This window comes from Sus scrofa, chromosome 13 (assembly GCF_000003025.6).
Source record: "Sus scrofa isolate TJ Tabasco breed Duroc chromosome 13, Sscrofa11.1, whole genome shotgun sequence".
Taxonomy (NCBI): domain Eukaryota; kingdom Metazoa; phylum Chordata; class Mammalia; order Artiodactyla; family Suidae; genus Sus; species Sus scrofa.
Genome location: NC_010455.5, coordinates 165818464 through 165835400, shown reverse-complemented (window position 1 = coordinate 165835400; position 16937 = coordinate 165818464). Strand labels below are relative to the sequence as shown.

Here is a 16937-nt window from a genome sequence, read left to right as displayed (position 1 = left end):
TGTCTTTCTCTGTTTGACTTATTTCACAGTGTAATACCCTCTAGGTCCATTCATGTGTTGAAAATGGCAAAAGTTCCTTCTTTTTTATGGCTCAGTGATATTCTTCTGTGTGTGTGTGTGTGTGTGTGTGTGTGTGTGTGTGTGTACATACATGTGTGCGCGCACACATGCTCTGTTTGTCTATTGATGAGCACTTAGGTTGCTTCTTGGCTATTGTGAATAATTCTGTAACGAGTATCAGAGTGCATGCATCTTTTCAAATTAGTGTTTTTGTTTTCTTTGGAAAAATACTGAGGTCAAATTGTAGATTGTATGGTAGTTCTATTTTTAATTTTTTAAGGAACTTCATACTGTTTTTCATAGTGGCTGCTACGTAGTTTACATTCCCACTAACAGTGCACCCTTTTCTTCACATCCTTTCTAACACTTGTTATTTGTTGTCTTTTTGATAATAACCATTCTGATAGGTGTGAATGTGATTTTGATTTACATTTCCCTGATGATTAGTGATGTTGAGCATTTTTCTTGTATCTTTTGGCCATCTGTCTGTCTTCTTTGGAATAATGTCTATTCAGATTCTCAAGCACAATTTTTAATTGGGTTGTTTGGTATTTTTGATGTTGAATTTTAGGAGTTCTTTGTGTATTTTAGATATTAACCCTTTATTGGATACACCATTTGCAAATATCTTCTCCTATTCAATAGACTTTTGTTGATAAGTTTCCTTACCATGCAAAACTTTTTAGTTTAATGTAATCTCTTTTGTTTATTTTTGCTTTTGTTTCCTTTGGCTGAGGAGACATATCCAAAAAATATTAAGACTAATGTCAGAGTGTTATTGCCTATATTTTCTTCTAGGCATTTTATAGTTTCAGGTTTTACATTTAAGTCTTCAGTCATTTAAAATTTACTTTTGTATATGGTATAAGAAAGTAGTCCAGGAGTTCCCATCATGGCACAGCAGTTAACAACACCAACTAGTATCCATGAGGATGCAGATTCGATCTCTGGCTTTGTTCACTGGGTTAAGGATCCGGCATTGCCATGAGCTGTGGCGTAGGTCACAGACGTGGCTCAGATCTGGTGTTGCTGTGGCTGTGGTGTAGACCAGCAGCTACAGCTCTGATTAGGCCCCTTGCCTGGGAACCTCCACATGCCATGGATGTGGCCCTAAAAAGCCAAAAATATAAATAAAAAATTAAAAATAAATAAATAAAAAGAAGGTAATCCAATTTGCTTCTTTTTCATGTTACTCTGCAGTTTTCCCAGGACTGTTTACTGAAGAGGCTGTCTTTTCTCCATTGTATATGCCTGCCTCCTTTGTCATAGACTTTTTTAGTGGCAGCCCTAGAGTTTTTAGTATACATTTACAATTAATCCAAATCCACTTTTAAGTAACACAATTTATGGATAAAAATAATTAACACAATTTTATGCAATTTAATGGGTAGCATGAGAGCAGATAATAACCAAATAATCCTAACTCATTCCTTCTGTCCCTTGTTTCATTGCTACCATCCATCTCATTCATATATAAACATACATAAGCTTATGTGTAAATATATGTACATATATGAGGTATACCTATAAGCGTATGTAATCAAATCATTGTTGCTATTAATCTTTGAGCAACCTGTTATCTGATAGATTGTTTTCATTTTACCTTTATATATTTCTTCTTTGATTTTTTTTTTTTTAAACATAGAGCTGAGTGTCTGATGTATATTATTTTCCTTCTCTCAGAAGAAATTGTTACCATTTCTTGCAAGGCAAGTCTGCTGGCAACAAATTCCTTCAATTTTTGTTTGAGTTTTTTTCTTTCGAGAGATAATTTTATTTTGTAGGGTACAGAATTCTAGGTTGGTGGGGTTTTGTTTTCATTTTTTCTGTGAAAACCATAAATATTTCACTCTGCTTTCTTCTTGCTTACATGGTTTCTGAGCAGAAGTTGAGTGTAATTCTTACCTTTGTCCCTCTACTTTAAAATGTTTTTTTGATTTTCCTGTAATTTGAATATGATATACCTAGACATAGTTTGGGGGGCATTTGTCCTACGCAGTGTTCTCTGAGTTTCCTGGATCTGTGGGTTGGTGTTTGATATTAATTTGGGGAAATTTTCAGTCACTGTTGCTTCAAAGATTGTTTATGTTCCTTTCTCTCTTCTTCTGGTATTACCATTACACCTTTGTTACACCCTTTATATTGGCAGTGTTCTTGGATGTTCTCTTTTTTGTTTGTTTTCAGTTTTTATTCTTTTCCCTTTTCAGTCTTCAGGGATTGTATTGATATATCCTCTGTCTTGGAGGTTCTTTTCTCAGCTGTGTCCAGTGTACTAATAAATACATCAAACACATTCTTCTTTTCTTTTCCAGTGTTTTTTCTCTCTAGCATTTCTTTTTGGTTCTTTCATGGGATTTCCATCTCTCTGCTTACATTTGCCCATCTGTTCTTGTATGCTGTCTCCTTTATCCATTAAAGCCCTTAGCTTATTAATCATTGCTATTTTAAATTCCTGGCATGATAATGTCGTTATTCCTGCCATGTCTTGTTCTGATGCTTGTTCTGTCTCTTCAAATTGTACTTTTTGCCTTTTGGAATTTTTTTCTTGATAGTCTAGCATGATGTACTAGGAACTGTTGAAAATAGACCTTTAGTAATACCATCGTGTCGTGTGGTAGCAGGGGAAGCATTCTCTATTCCTGTGATTAGGTCTCAAGATGTTTAGTGAGCCCTTGCCTCTGGACTATTAACTTCATGAGAGTTCTCAAGTTTTTTTCTCCTCCATTAGATGAGACAGAATGGCTAGAGCCAGCTGGAATTGGTTATTTCCCTTCCCCGGGTCAGTTAGGTTTGGATAATACCCTAGCAAGTTAGACTCTGGCTAACTCGTTTCCTCTGAGGTCAGTCAGTCCTTGTTAATAAGAACAAAATACTGTGGGGTATTTCATAATGCTCCCTTTTCCCCTGCTCTGCTGTCAGCAGGAGGGGATTTTCTCCCAGTATTTACTGTGGGAATTTGCTTAAGTTCCTGGAGGTGAATCTCACAATGCCATGGAGGGTCCTCTGTGACTCACTTTGCCTGGAATTTTTAACTCTCAGATTTGTCCACACTGAGCCTCTAGCATTTCGCCACAGTTCAGGTTTTCCTAACCAGGCGCAGTTCCCTCCGCATTTTCCATTCATGAGTGTCTGGCTTGGTAAACTGAGACTGCATGTATTTGCCTGTCTCTCTAACATTGGGAGCAGTGGTGTGCTCCCCACTTATGGATCCCAGAAGAGCTGTTTACTTCTGTTAGTATGGACTGACTTCCTATCTCCTTAAATGCTGTTATGACTTTGCTAAATTAACTTTTGTTAAGTAGAGGCCTTGGGTCCTGGGTGGTGTAAGCCTCAGTTAAAAAAACAAAACAAAACAAAACAAACAAACAAACAAAACAAACACAAGAGAAATTAAAATAGAGAAATTACTCACAGGTCCCAGAGGAAGTATATGACACGCTTTAAGGGTTCCATAGTGGAAAGTGGGAGTTTAAGGCAAGGTGCAGAGAGAGCTACAGTACCAAGGCTCCCTGCCTTTATTAGTGTCCGTGGGCAGAGTGCTTTGGGGTTCCCAGGCTAAGGACAGATTGATCAATTCAAACTAAAAACAGCAGTTTTATTAAGTTCCTCTGAAGTCTTATTTAAGGAAAGGTGAGGGAGACAGTTGATCACAAGGGCCATTGAGGAAGTCATCTGAGGAACTTAGCATTTACTTGTGATTCTGCAGGCTGTTTTTAGAGCATGTTCTTGCATGAGGTGCCAGTGTCTATTTAAAGCAGCCACAGGCCACTTGACCAGACAAAATGGATGTTGAGGCAACAATACCATGGACTAGCTTAGCTAAACTCTGGCACATGCTGAATGGGAAATGGGCCCCCGAATACAGCTTTAATATATTTATATCAAGTGATCCCGAACACCTGTGCTTTTAGCATAATTTTTAAGGTAATAGGCCAGAAAATGATTAATTATTGAAGATTTACATATGCTATTAAATTTATAAACCAATTTATGTTAATTAAGGGATAGGAACTTACTCTGAAATACAAATTAAGACTGAGGGAGTTCTTTGGTGGCTCAGCAGGGTAAGGATCTGGCATTGTCACAGCTATGACTCAGGTTTCTCCTGTGGCAAGGGCATGATCCCTGGCCTGGGAACTTCCCCAGTGCCGTGGGTGTGGCCAAAAAAAAAAAAAGGACTGTTTTTGTATCAAATATGCTGTAAATCACTGAAATATATTAGAACATCATTGTAAAATATTCCTACTTCCCAGAACACTAAGATTATTGATCAATTTTTCTCTAATTCCTATAAGGAATAGCTATTGGCTAAGAACATGGATTATACAAACACTAATTTTATCAGGGCTCTGGCAACAGGTTCTTTAAATTTGAATGTTATTTGTTTTATTCTAGTGTGAACATGTAATTGGAAAAAATATATATACATATATATACATATATATGTATATATATTAGGTACAGAATCAAGTAGAGATTAACTTATAACCTAGAGTTAAGAATTTACCCTCACAGTTGTGTTTTGAATTTATTCAAGTTTTCTTGGATTCCAACTTTTTTTTCTTCCTATTCTCCCCACCCATTTCTTCATCTGTAAAATCAGAGTGTCTTACTCTTTTAAAGATGTTGGTTGGAAATTAATGAATTGTGTCAGAAATCTTGATTTACCATAAAAGTTAATGTAACTTTGGTATCCCTGTTTACACAGATTTTTATGGGAAGCCACTACCTCCCCTGGCTGTGCGACAGAGACCTAACAGTGATGCTCATGACGTCATCTCATAACCAAACCATGTGGATGCGCTCTTAATGTCAGCAAGATGAACTGGAGAACCTTCTTTCTCAAAGGAGGAAAACTCTGAACACTGATGCTGGGGCAAGACAACCATAGCAATTTCAGTGAGCCAAAGACCTGATTGATCTGATAATTACTTATCCATGTTCTTCATAGTTTAAATTAAAAAGAAAAAGAAAAAAGGAAGCAAATGACTAGCATATGGGATGAGCATTTGGAACAAGTTAGCAAGAGTTAGTATTGACTCTGATTTATACATTTCCACTTATGGACATATTCCTGAAGGAAAACCTCTTCAGAAAAAGAGCCAATGGACTCTGTACACTTTCATTACTGTTTGTTTATTAGCCTTTATTTCTGTATCTTAAACATTTGTAAGATACATGTGCATGGGAAGGGAACTCTTGGGAATTTATAATCTAAATTTTTAACTTGTTATATTTTTGTAAAACTTTTGTTTAAGAATTTTAATTACTATATTTACTGTGCACTTTTCTATAGATGCTTTGTTTAAATTGTGTCTGGAAAATGGAGATGATTTACTTGACAGAAATGAACTATACAAACAGGATATATTTATATGGTTTGAATGTTTTATAATAGTATTATTATTAAAGTATACATCCTAATTTGACTTTATTTTAAGATATCTTTTTAAAATAAATTTTCAGATCTTTACCAAATTATGTTATTTGAAAACACTAATTAATTATTTGAACTTTTGTTGTTGTTTGTTTTCTTTGGTGATGCTCCCAATAAATGAAAAAGATTTACAATACCTTTTGACTTAAATGCTTTTTAAATTAATAAAAATGTCCTCTAAGATATCATTAAAAGTCCCAATAAACACCTCTTTCAAAGGTTAGACCTTTTCGGAGATCCTTCTCACTCCCTTGTTCTATCAGAAACTGCAATGACTCTTTTAGGTTATTGTAATTCATTTGTGCCTTGAAATTAAAGGCAAAAAGACCAGAAAAACTACTGAATACAAGTCCAGAGACTTGTATTTTATAACTGGGAAATGTTAGGGTACTAAAGAAATAAGAATAAAAATGTTGGTTTAAATTATAAGAAATAATTCAAAAATAATTCCTCAATTTAAAGTAATATTACTTCTTGGGGTTCCTATTGTGTCTCAGCGGGTTACCAACCTGACTAGTATCCATGAGGGTGTGGGTTTGATCTCTGGCCTTGCTCAGTGGGTTAAGGACCCAGCACTGCCATGAGATGCCACCACAGATGCGGCTGAGATCTGGCGTTGCTGTGGCTGTGGTGTAGCTGGCTGCTGCAGCTCCGATTCAATCCCTAGCCTGGGAACTTCCATATGCCTCAGCTGCAGCCCTAATAATAAAAAAAATAATAATAAAATAACATTACTTCTCTTGAACTGAAAAATGACGTCTATAGGATTCTCTCTTTATCTAGCATTTAGACAAATTTTTTATTTTTATTTTTATTTTTTGCTGTGCTCGAGGCACTTGGAAATTCCCAGGCCAGGGATCGAACCCATGCTATAGCAATGACCCAAGCGCTGCAATGACCCAAGCGCTGCAGTGACAATGCTGGATCCTTAAGCCCTTGCACCACAAGGGAACTCCTAGGCAAGGTTTTAGATATATGTTTTGAATAATAGTGTCATAGTGTTTCATTTAATTAAAAGCATCCATTTACATCAAGGTGAAAATACTATAAAGCTGATTTCTAATCACCTTGTTAAAATTTGTCAACCAATTTGGCAATTTGTACTGATAACAGACATATATTAGTATCTAACAATAATGTGATTAAGTATGTCTAATGCAGTTTAATATGATCATTTACTTTTAAAGTTTTCCTTTAGAGCATAACATTTTATTCACATTTTTTAACTTATTGAACATCCATCAATCAGTCATTTAAAACTCTAGTCAGCATCATAGGCACTTTGTTAGAGTTTTGTATGTGGGACCTACCTAACATACTGAGTAAAAAGCATTAAATATTGGATATAAAATTCATTACAAATTTGGTAAGTGGCTGAAATTTAAGGAAAAGCAACACAAGAAGAAAGAGTAAAAATTTGGAATTAGATTTTAGAGAAAAAACCTGTTTGTATCACTTTTTGGTTCCTTTTTGTAAAATTTACATTTATTCATTTTTTAAAAACTAAACTCATACATTTGCCATTTTTAATATTCATCTTGAGAATAAATATATTTTAAAAATTATTGTTTTCTATCAGTGATTACTATAGTGTACAATAGTTACCAAGTCTATTTAAGACAAATAATCATTTTGAAGATTTTGAAATTAAATGTATGATAAAATGGAATAAATGCTTTGTATATCTCTCAAAAATTAATTCATATTCTTAAAGCATTCTAAAAATATGTTTAAAGTTTTGTAAATCCAGTGGCTTTTAACAAGTAAATGCCTATTTTGTTATATGCTGCATTTTTAATTAATCATTATGAATTATGACATTTTCACACAATAAAAATAATTTATATTAACATGTTGTTTTGCTTTTCATTCGATAAACTAAAATGACTTCTTTTGGGTAATTAGAAAGGATTTTTTTTAAATGCGACTGTTAAAAAGATATTTTAAGTCAATATATTAAAATAATGAATTTTACTACTTTACATGAAAAACTTTTTTCTCTGCACATTTTTACATATGTGGGAAAGAATGCTCTCCTTTTAAAGGCAGTTAAAAAATATCACCTTATGATTCTAGATGACAGTTTCTGTCTCGTTAAGTAAGATAAAGCTACTGAATAAAAATATAGTTTCACTTACTTGGAAGGTAATTAATCCATATATCTTTATGTGTAAAATGCATATATAACATATATGATTTTGTATGTAATTGATTTTAAGTATAAAACTATTTCTGGAAGCAATATTAGAAATGTCAAATGCCAGCAGTGAATTTCTTAGAATCATTGATTTTGTGTTTTCCTCAATGTCTCAAACTAGTTTTTTTGTAATTTGTCTTTTATAATGGAGAAAGCAAATTCATAATTTCGTAAAGCTTAAGTGCCATATTTTCTGCAAATTTAAAATTAAATGCTCTTTTAAGTGCCAGATGAAAGACCAGAATTTACCTAATTTGTAAAACTTGCTGTGAATAATCCAGAGACATTCAACTATGGAATATGCCATTATATTTAAGGCTGATGTCCTATGAAGTGTTCTTTTACTATGACAATATTTTATTTTATATTTGATTCTATATGCTATGGTTTTCATGTTACTCAGTTTCTCCCATTCCACACACACCAAACAACAATTCTTCTAAGTGGCAAAAGCTTATCAAAAATGAAACTGCTTATACAAATAAAGCTGTGGCTTATAAATTTTATTATCTTTGGCTTTACTACCTAAGTTTTTCTCTAATGGGGTATACTTTGCAACTGAGATCCTCCTTAATACTTGTCTTCTAATTTATCAGGATATACATTCTAGTTGATCCAAAGAATAATTCATATATTTCAAAATTTACATTAAAGAATGGTATAAATTATCAAAATAGCAATAATTCACTGTCTTTTTGGAAACACAGAAGTCTGTTTTTTCTTTGAGAAAAAAATGGTAAGTCAGAAATGAATTTCCTTTAACGAAGAGGACCTGCTTGTAACTAAAGGGCAAATATAAAGAAAATCATTTGCCAGCTTAGAGCATGAGTTGTAAATTCCTTTTGTGTGCTGATGAGGAAATAATTTATGACTTAGCTAAATGAATCAGCAGTCTCCAAATTATATACATCCCTTTCACTAAGTATTTTAAGTAAACATTAAATATGAAGTTACTACATTAGTTTGCTAGGGCTGCCATAACAAGGTATCACAGAATACTGAGTGGCTTAAACAACAGAAATTTATTTTCTAATAGTTTAGAAGCCTGGAAGTTCAAGTTCAAGGTGTTGGCATCCTTGTCTGAAACTCCTTGGTGGCCTCCTGCCTGTGTCATCACATGGTCTTTCCTCTCTGCTTTTGCCACTAGTGTCTCAGTGTGCCAAAATTTCCTCTGTTTAAAAGGACACAAATGAGAATGTATTAGGACCCATCCGAAAGGACTCCTTTAAAAATTTTTTTTTTTTTTTTGTATTTTTAGGGCCGTACCTGTGGCATATGGAGGTTCCCAGGCTAGGGGTCCAATTGGAGATGTAGCTGCCAGTCTACACTGGAGCCACAGCAACACCACAGCAACACGGGATCAGCAATGCAAGATCCCAGCTGAGTCTGCAACTTACACCACAGCTCATGACAACGCCAGAACCTTAACCCACTAAGGAAGGCTAGGGATTGAACCCATGTTCTCATGGATGCTAGTTGGGTTCGTTAACCACTGAGCCATGATGGGAACTCCTAAAAAATTAAAAGAAAATACAAGTTACTATATATACTTCCCAGTCCCAGTGGGTTATGTGCTGGAATTTGTACATACCACTTTGGAGGTCTGTAGTTAAAAAAATGAGAGCCTCATCTAACTAGCTACTCACGTAAAGTTAAGTTCAAGATTACCTTTAACTATGCTTTGTTTTCTTGCTTCGGTGGTAGGTTTCTTTCTGGTGTTTTTCTGCCACCCAGTTTAAGGAGTTAACACTAACTTGATGTCAGAGTGTTTTACTACAAATGCTGTCTATACCTTTTTGAGATATAAGCCTCTATATGAAGATGAAAAGCCTTAAGAGCTGGTTAATATAAGTATGAAAATTCATTAAAAATTTATTCTGGGAGTTCCTGTCGTGGCGCAGTGGTTAACGAATCTGACTAGGAACCATGAGGCTGCGGGTTCGATCCCTGGCCTTGCTCAGTGGGTTAACCATCCGGTGTTGCAGTGAGCTGTGGTGTAGGTTGCAGACAAGGCTCGGATCCCGCGTTGCTGTGGCTCTGGTGTAGGCTGGCAGCTATAGCTCCAATTAGACCCCTAGCCTGGGAACCTCCACATGCCACGGGAGCGGCCCAAGAAATGGCAAAAAGACAAAAAAAAATTTATTCTGAAACACTTATATCGAACGACTTCACAATAAAATTGCTTAGGGATGTAAAAATTATTTTTCTGCTTAGCAGTAAGTCCTCGTATTCTTAAACTGCATCATTCTTTAAGACTATAATAATAGCAATAACAATAATAACAATAATAATAATAACAATAATTTTAAAACCCTATCAATTTTTGGCATTTGTGTCAGCGTAATTTCTTATCTCATGTGTGCAGTGGTTTAAAATAAGTCTCCCTCTAGTAGCTTATATTCTTAAAACTTAATGTGGAATTTTAAAATTCTTCAGTAGCTATTTGATGTTAGGTTGAGGAAATCCATTAGCATGCTCATGATATACTAATTGATTCTAGAAAGATTAATGGATTAAATGAGGGAGATCAACCTGTAAAGAAAAAGGGAGAAGAAAACATAAGTAGCTCCCTTCTGTGGAATAAGAGAATCTAAGCAATAGCATCAATTAAAAACTCAAACAATAAAAATTTAAAATATCTTCATGTTTAAAATCAAACTGATGTAAGAAAAATTGACAAAGTACTTGAAAATGTGACATGGTTAACATCTCTAATATAAACAAAAATTGCACAAAAAATAGCACTAAGACAGGTCTAGAAAAGTGGATATGATTAGGTAATTTACAAAAGAAATATAATAACTAGTAAGATTTGGAAAACCTACCCAGACTAAGGACATAATTAAAAATTATATTATCAGACACGCAAAGATTCATGTGCAAAAATGTCTATCGATAATAAGATAGCTAGTAAGTGTGATAACCTCCAAACCTCCAAATACCAAGCAAGTTCTAGAAATGATGTATTATATATGAATATTTTTTAATATAAGAAAATGGTTATAAATAGAGGATACATTATACATACTTTGATCAACCTTGAAAATGAATAAAATTAGAGAAATACACCGAAACATTAATAGTGGTTATTTCTAGTGGTATTGTGCATGATTTTCATGCCCATATGCTTAAAATATTTTTCTTCAATAAGCATTAGTTTATTAAAAAATTAGAAAACAGGAATATGCTAAAGAAGTCACAATACAACAAAACTAATATAACCTCTCTCCAAGCATAACATATCCCCTTTCCTGTGGAAAAATAGTATATCTGACTTCTACTACCTCCTTAAACATTTTTGTATGTCTACATTGCAAATATATTGATTCTTTAAATGCAACAATCTATAATGAGTACAGAAAATATAAATTTATAAAATCTCTTAGAGGCTGAAAGTTAATAATTTTTCTTTAAACATACAACAAACTAATGCATTTAATCACCTCACTTCTTAATATTATATTTTCTTTTGCATCAAATCTAAATTCAGTAGTAGATAACTGGGGAACTTGTTTAAATAAATATATTAAACTTCGAGTCACATTAGGGGTAATGACGTTTATCATTTTACTTGGTCTTAAGATTTGCACCTGTGTTATACACCGATACTGATATTTTTAGCATCGAGGGCCTCAAAAAGATGATGCTTACTTCGTATTAGGTATTCTACTAAGCACTGATTTTCTGATAAATTGCTGACTACTGTTACAAGGGAGCAACTAAAGAATAACACTAAAGGAGCAAATAAATTGCTATTCCTATCAAGAATGGGTGTAATACTTTCCTGAGAACTAGTAACACTTCTCTCAGTAGAGGTGGTGAGGAGGGTCATTTTGTAGGGTTTAGAGTGTAAGGAAGGACACTTTGGTGGTTAGGTATTTCGTATCAGAACTTGATGATAATCACGAAGATCAAGAAAGTGAAAATAATACACAATAACAGCTAACATTTTGGCGTTTACTGTTTTCTAGTCTCTGTGCTAAGCGCTTTACCTGTGTATTTCAATCAACTTAATCCTTTAACGCTCCCCATTAAAACAGATTATGGCACAACATTTTAAATCAACTACAGTTTAATTTTTAAAAAATTAATGAAAAAGAGAGATTATGCCAATGGGCCAATTCTAGGAAATGAGTAACAATTTTTTTTATCATATCCGTTCTTTTATCTTGAGTTATGAATACCTGTGCTAACAAAGGTCTTCGGATTTGATAGATTAGCTCTGGAACTAGCCTCTGAGAACATCTTAAAACAATGATCACACAAAAAACCTAAGTGACGAAGACTTCCATTCTTTCACTGAGCACATCAGCAGAGGGCTGTGAGCGACGTTTAGCGTGAGGCGTGACTTTCTGACAACCCAAGACTCCGCCCACGGGCTCAAGCTCGCCGCAGGGAGTAGGTAGGCACCGCCGCTTCCTTTGGAGGCAGCAATAACTTTTCGTTTGCCTCTCGCGGGACCTAGATCTTTTGGCGAGATTTCGATGACTCGGGCAAAGCAGTATCTCGCGAGAAGTTAAACCGGAAAAGTGAGGGATGAAAGAGAATTCCGGAGAAGTTCGGAAGACACGCTGTGTTTTAGGTGCCGCGCAGGCTTTACAGGCTGGGCGGTATTGACTTCTTATTTGACCTTTCCTGACGGGGTGATGTTGACCCGGGTGAGGACTGGGACCCAGCCGAGTGCCTTTGACTCAACGAGACACTTCGCCGGCAGACGACGTGGCGAGGGAGGGAGCTGGGTTTGGGGCGGGGGGGAACCTTGTGACCTCTGAGTTTCTCTAGCTGTAATGTAAAGCCTTAGAATAGTTCTGAGTGTTTGGACGCGTGCCCGCGGGCCTTTTCGTTTTCTCCCAAGACTCACCTCCACTTCAAATAACATGTTCGCAGTCCAGCCTGCAAAACTTAATATCCACCTCCTTCAGCTTTGAGCAGAATGCATGCTCTTGGAGGGCTGAGACAGCCTTTGTCATTGCTCTTTCCTGGGAGCTTAGGAGGATGTCTGCTATATTATCCATCGATAAACTTTTCTTGGATTAGAAAATGAAATAGAATTGCAAAGAAGTTTCCACAGGAGACTAGAATGAATATTCTCAATAAAATTTGTTTTAGAATAATTTTACATTTACAAAAAATTGCAAAGATAATGCAGGCCTCCCATATACTTTTCACCCAATTTCCCCAAATGTTAGCAGTTGGAGTGGCTTATTTAAATTAAATTTGTTCTTTTGATATTTCTGTGTTAACATTCTGATTTAATTTTTGCTTTACATTTGCACAGTAATTATTGGGAGAAACCTTTTTTTCCTAAGTAGAGTATCATAATTCAGTTTTTAAACAGGTTTTATTGAAATGTAATTGATTAGAGTATCACAATACTATTTTGTTACATGTGAGCTACAGCTCCTGTTGTAAGAACTGGTAGTTATCAGGAAAAAAGTGTTATCTTAAGTAAAAAGACTGTGCTAATATTGAAGTTCAGTAAATTTGTGTTATCAGAGTGTGTCAGCAACCTTTTCTTATCATCATAGCTGAAAGCAAAATCAGAGAGGAAGCTTGCAAAACAGATTTGCAAAGTTGTTTTGGATCATTTTGAAAAGCAATATTCCAGAGAACTTGGAGATGCCTGGAATACAGTAAGGTTAGTACTATTCATCTCTTGACTCTTTATGTTAGAACAAGAAATAAACCCTGCTTGGGGAGGGATACTGTGAAGATAAAAGATGAAGGATCTAAACCTGGCTGCCACTTCCTGCTGAGAGGTCAGAAGGGAAGAAGGATGAAGAAATAGATTGAATCATAGGATGATAGAAAGGGGAGAAGAGAAGCCTTGAAGTGATAGTAAGCAAAGATTTGTTAGGACCTTGTCTTGAGTAATTGCTTTGATCTTTGAAACAGGGCTCCCCACCAGTTTGACAAAGTTAATTATATTGTAACAGAAAAATCTTAAAACTTTTGAGGATATACGACTAGTTTCTGAAATTCAGAAGGTAATGAAACACATCTTTAAAGCCAACACTGCCTATCTTAGCTAAACTCAGTTTATTTGGTAATCATGTTTCTTCCTTGTCTTTAGCTGGCTATGTTTTGAACATAATGCTTGTGCATACACACACACACACATGCACACACACAAATTATTTAAATGTATTATAGGAAGCAGAAAAAAAAATTTAATTCATAGATGTGAGGGAAGTGCAATTTGTATGTTTAGTGAGTTTTGTGTTTGGCCAGTATTTTACTCTGTGGGTTCTTTACACTGAGTGACTGCTACAGTATACTATACCCATTGAACTACAGAGAGCAAAACAGTCCCCCATGCTCGGTTTTCTGATAGTCTGGTGTTCATGGGAGAGGAGATTCATGGTTAAAACTATATGAACTGTTAATTCCATAAATATCCTGATAAAAATAGGCATACATAGTCTTATCTAACAAAGCCTGATGGTCCCAGCAATGACCTGAAGAGAAGCTGTGTCTCGGTGACTTAATAAGGCATGAAGTAGTTCTGAGATAATCCTAGACAAATTAAGCTGTTTTAGAAACTTAAAAATACTGCAATATGAAATTGTAGTTTATAGTTGTAGTTTTGTTGCAAAACTAGGTTTCTTGTCTCACAGAGAAGAAAGAGTAACAAATTGTGATGTGTAATTAATTCATGAGGTTTTCAGTATGTAAAGGTACTCAAACACATTAGGCAAATAATCAAGCACCTTCTGCATGCTTATTACATGCCAGTCAATACTGACTTTGTGTGATTCTCGGAACAAACCCGTGAGCCTTGTTTCCCACTTTTCATTTGAGGAAACTACACAGAGTTTAAGTAACTTGCCCAAGTTCACTCAGCTAGTAAGCGGCAGAGCTGGGATTTGTGCCCAGGCTCTCTGGTTCATGAACTCCCGCTGCTCACCCCTATTCTATGTGCCTCTCATACCTGGGATGTAATTAGGCATATACGGATGATTAAAAAAAAAAAAGTTTGCAAGAAGTGTATTGTCCTCAGACTTTATACCTATGAGTTATTTTTCCATTTAATGTGCTCAGACAGATTTATAAATTATTATTTGACCCTAACTGAAATGAGCAGTGAACCTCAAATCCATTTGATTAGGTGTGCCTTCTGCTTCATCTACCTTTTTGTTGGGTTTTCATGGTAATTTAAGTTTTGCATAAACATGTGCTAAATTTGCCATAGGCAAAATAAAGGCTTTCTCTACTTAGAAATCTGAGCAGGTAGGATGGCATGGGGAAATAAGAACAGAAACATTTTTGGTTTTTAACTATTTATTTGCAAGACATAACATGCTAGCAGAGTCTGTGTACTTCCAGGGGAAGGCAAGTGCATTTTTGTGCTATCTAGAAAGCTAATAATTTACTCAAAATTTTTAGTTTCCTCTAGTGGAAAGATTTGGTGTTTAATTTTGTTTGTAAAAACCCTTCTTGCTGTCATCCTCTGAGCAGCCCTTTGAAGTTCTTTATCCTGGTACAATTTTTACCCTACATGTTGCGTATATGTTCTGCCTCAGGTGAGCCCATTCAGAGCAAGACTCCAAACTTCCCTCAATATGCTGTCATGTCAAGTGGTGCCATTCTTCCTAAGTTTCAGTCCCATATTTCTAAGTGTATTCTGGTAACTTTATTTAGTTATTTACCAGGCCAACTTAAAAGCATGTTATTATTTTTCCTTCCCAAACCTATGTTGCCATTTGCTGCTTGCATATTCCGTCTCAGATGACAGCATCACCATCAATCCAGTTCCCTTTTTCCACCTTCAAACTTTCACTGCTGTTGTAGTAGAGTGAACCTTATTCAAAATAGCTCTGATATTTGCCCTCAGCTCCTTGGAGGTGATCCCTGAACCCTGAGAATGCCCTACCTAAGAGTCTTTGTTTACCTGGGGGCTTAGGTAATAGCAAGGTCTAACAATGTGATTTTTGTCGGTGGCTCTGGGCCCCTGTATTAGCCAGGCCTCCTGCCTCCAACTTCCTGAGGGACTGGAGACTAAAGATCAGCTGGGTGGATAGTCATTTATGTTTGTGTGACTGAGCCACAACAAAAACCAGAGCCATGACTCCCTGTTTTGCAGTACTCCCATGTGGATTGTCACACATTGTTGCAGGGAAAAGTTATCCTGTCAATGATTCTACTGAAGAGGACAACTAGAAGCGTCATGCTTTGATTTTGCTGCACTCTATATCATGCTTCTCTTTCCTTGACTGATTTTTTTTTTTTTCTTTTTTTGCTACCCCATGGCATATGGACTTCCTGGGCTAGGGATCAGATCCAAGCCGCAGTTGCAGCAATGCTGGATCCTTTAACTCACTGTGCCAGGCTGGAGATCAAACCTGCGTCCTTGGACTGCAGACATGCTGTGGCTCCTGTCGTACCACAGCGGGAACTTCTCTTTCCTTGACTGATTTTAACCTGTATCTTTTTGGTGTAATAAATGGTAATAGTGAATCCTGTGTGTCTTTTTAGCTAATAATCAAACCTGAGAGTGGTCTCATGGAACTGAACTTTTAGTTGGTATCAGAAGTAAGAGTGGTCTTGGGGTCTTCCTATGTACTACCACTACTTACCAGTACCCTGCCCCCTCAAAATCTAAATGCCTGCCAGCCAGATCCTTATGCTTTTACCCAAAAAGTTTCTTAGTTTGCATCTCCCTTTTATCCTCACTGTCGGTATTTAGTTAGGTCTTCATTGTTTCTTACCTGCCATATTGCAACAGTACTTTTCCATAGTCTCCTACCTCTATTATTTATTTGTTAGCCTTTTTTTTTTTTTTTTTTTTTTTTTTTCCCTTTTTAAGGCCACACCTGTGGCATGTGGAAGTTCCAGGGCTGGGGTCGAATCAGAGCTGCAGCCACAGCAACGCCAAATCTGAGCTGCTTCTGAAACCTGTGCTGTGTCAATGCCAGATCCTTAATCCACTGAGCAAAGCCAGAAATCGAACCCTCATTCTCATGGATTCTAAGTCAGGTCCTTAGCCCGCTCCTGTTTGCTTATATTTTAGCAACCACTTTTATGGCACTGTATGTCAGGCAATGTTCTAATCTAGATAATCCTCTGTACAACTCTTTAAGGTAGTTAGTATTTCCATTTGACAGATAGGAAAGCTGAGGCATACAGAAGTTAAATAACTTGCCCAATGATACATAGCTCACATTTGGAAAAGCCCTGGAGTTTGTCTTGTATACCCTGTAGTGCTCCTCAGTGCTGCCATACTCCATTGTGTCACTCCTGGAG

General features: G+C 35.9%; 2 protein-coding genes and 1 long non-coding RNA gene across 5 annotated transcripts in view; 2 read left to right on the top strand and 1 right to left on the bottom strand.

The window, feature by feature from the left end:
* ARL13B (ADP ribosylation factor like GTPase 13B) overlaps positions 1 to 5629 on the top strand; it is an 81188-nt gene extending 75559 nt beyond the window's left edge. For all 3 annotated transcript variants that reach the window (XM_021070734.1, XM_021070732.1, XM_021070733.1), the window contains one exon: positions 4769 to 5629. In XM_021070734.1, the coding sequence (XP_020926393.1) occupies positions 4769 to 4845 (77 nt within the window). In that variant the 3' untranslated portion in view covers positions 4846 to 5629. The remainder of the gene's footprint in view (positions 1 to 4768) is intronic.
* LOC102166963 lies at positions 5106 to 12067 on the bottom strand. The gene is made up of 2 exons (XR_307201.3): positions 11879 to 12067; positions 5106 to 8865 (listed from the first exon to the last, which is right to left on the bottom strand). It is a non-coding gene; the product is annotated as an uncharacterized LOC102166963 (long non-coding RNA).
* NSUN3 (NOP2/Sun RNA methyltransferase family member 3) overlaps positions 12219 to 16937 on the top strand; it is a 59287-nt gene continuing 54568 nt past the window's right edge. The window contains exons 1-2 of the mRNA XM_003358877.5: positions 12219 to 12352; positions 13223 to 13332. Of these exons, the coding sequence (XP_003358925.2) occupies positions 12341 to 12352; positions 13223 to 13332 (122 nt within the window). The 5' untranslated portion in view covers positions 12219 to 12340. The remainder of the gene's footprint in view (positions 12353 to 13222; positions 13333 to 16937) is intronic.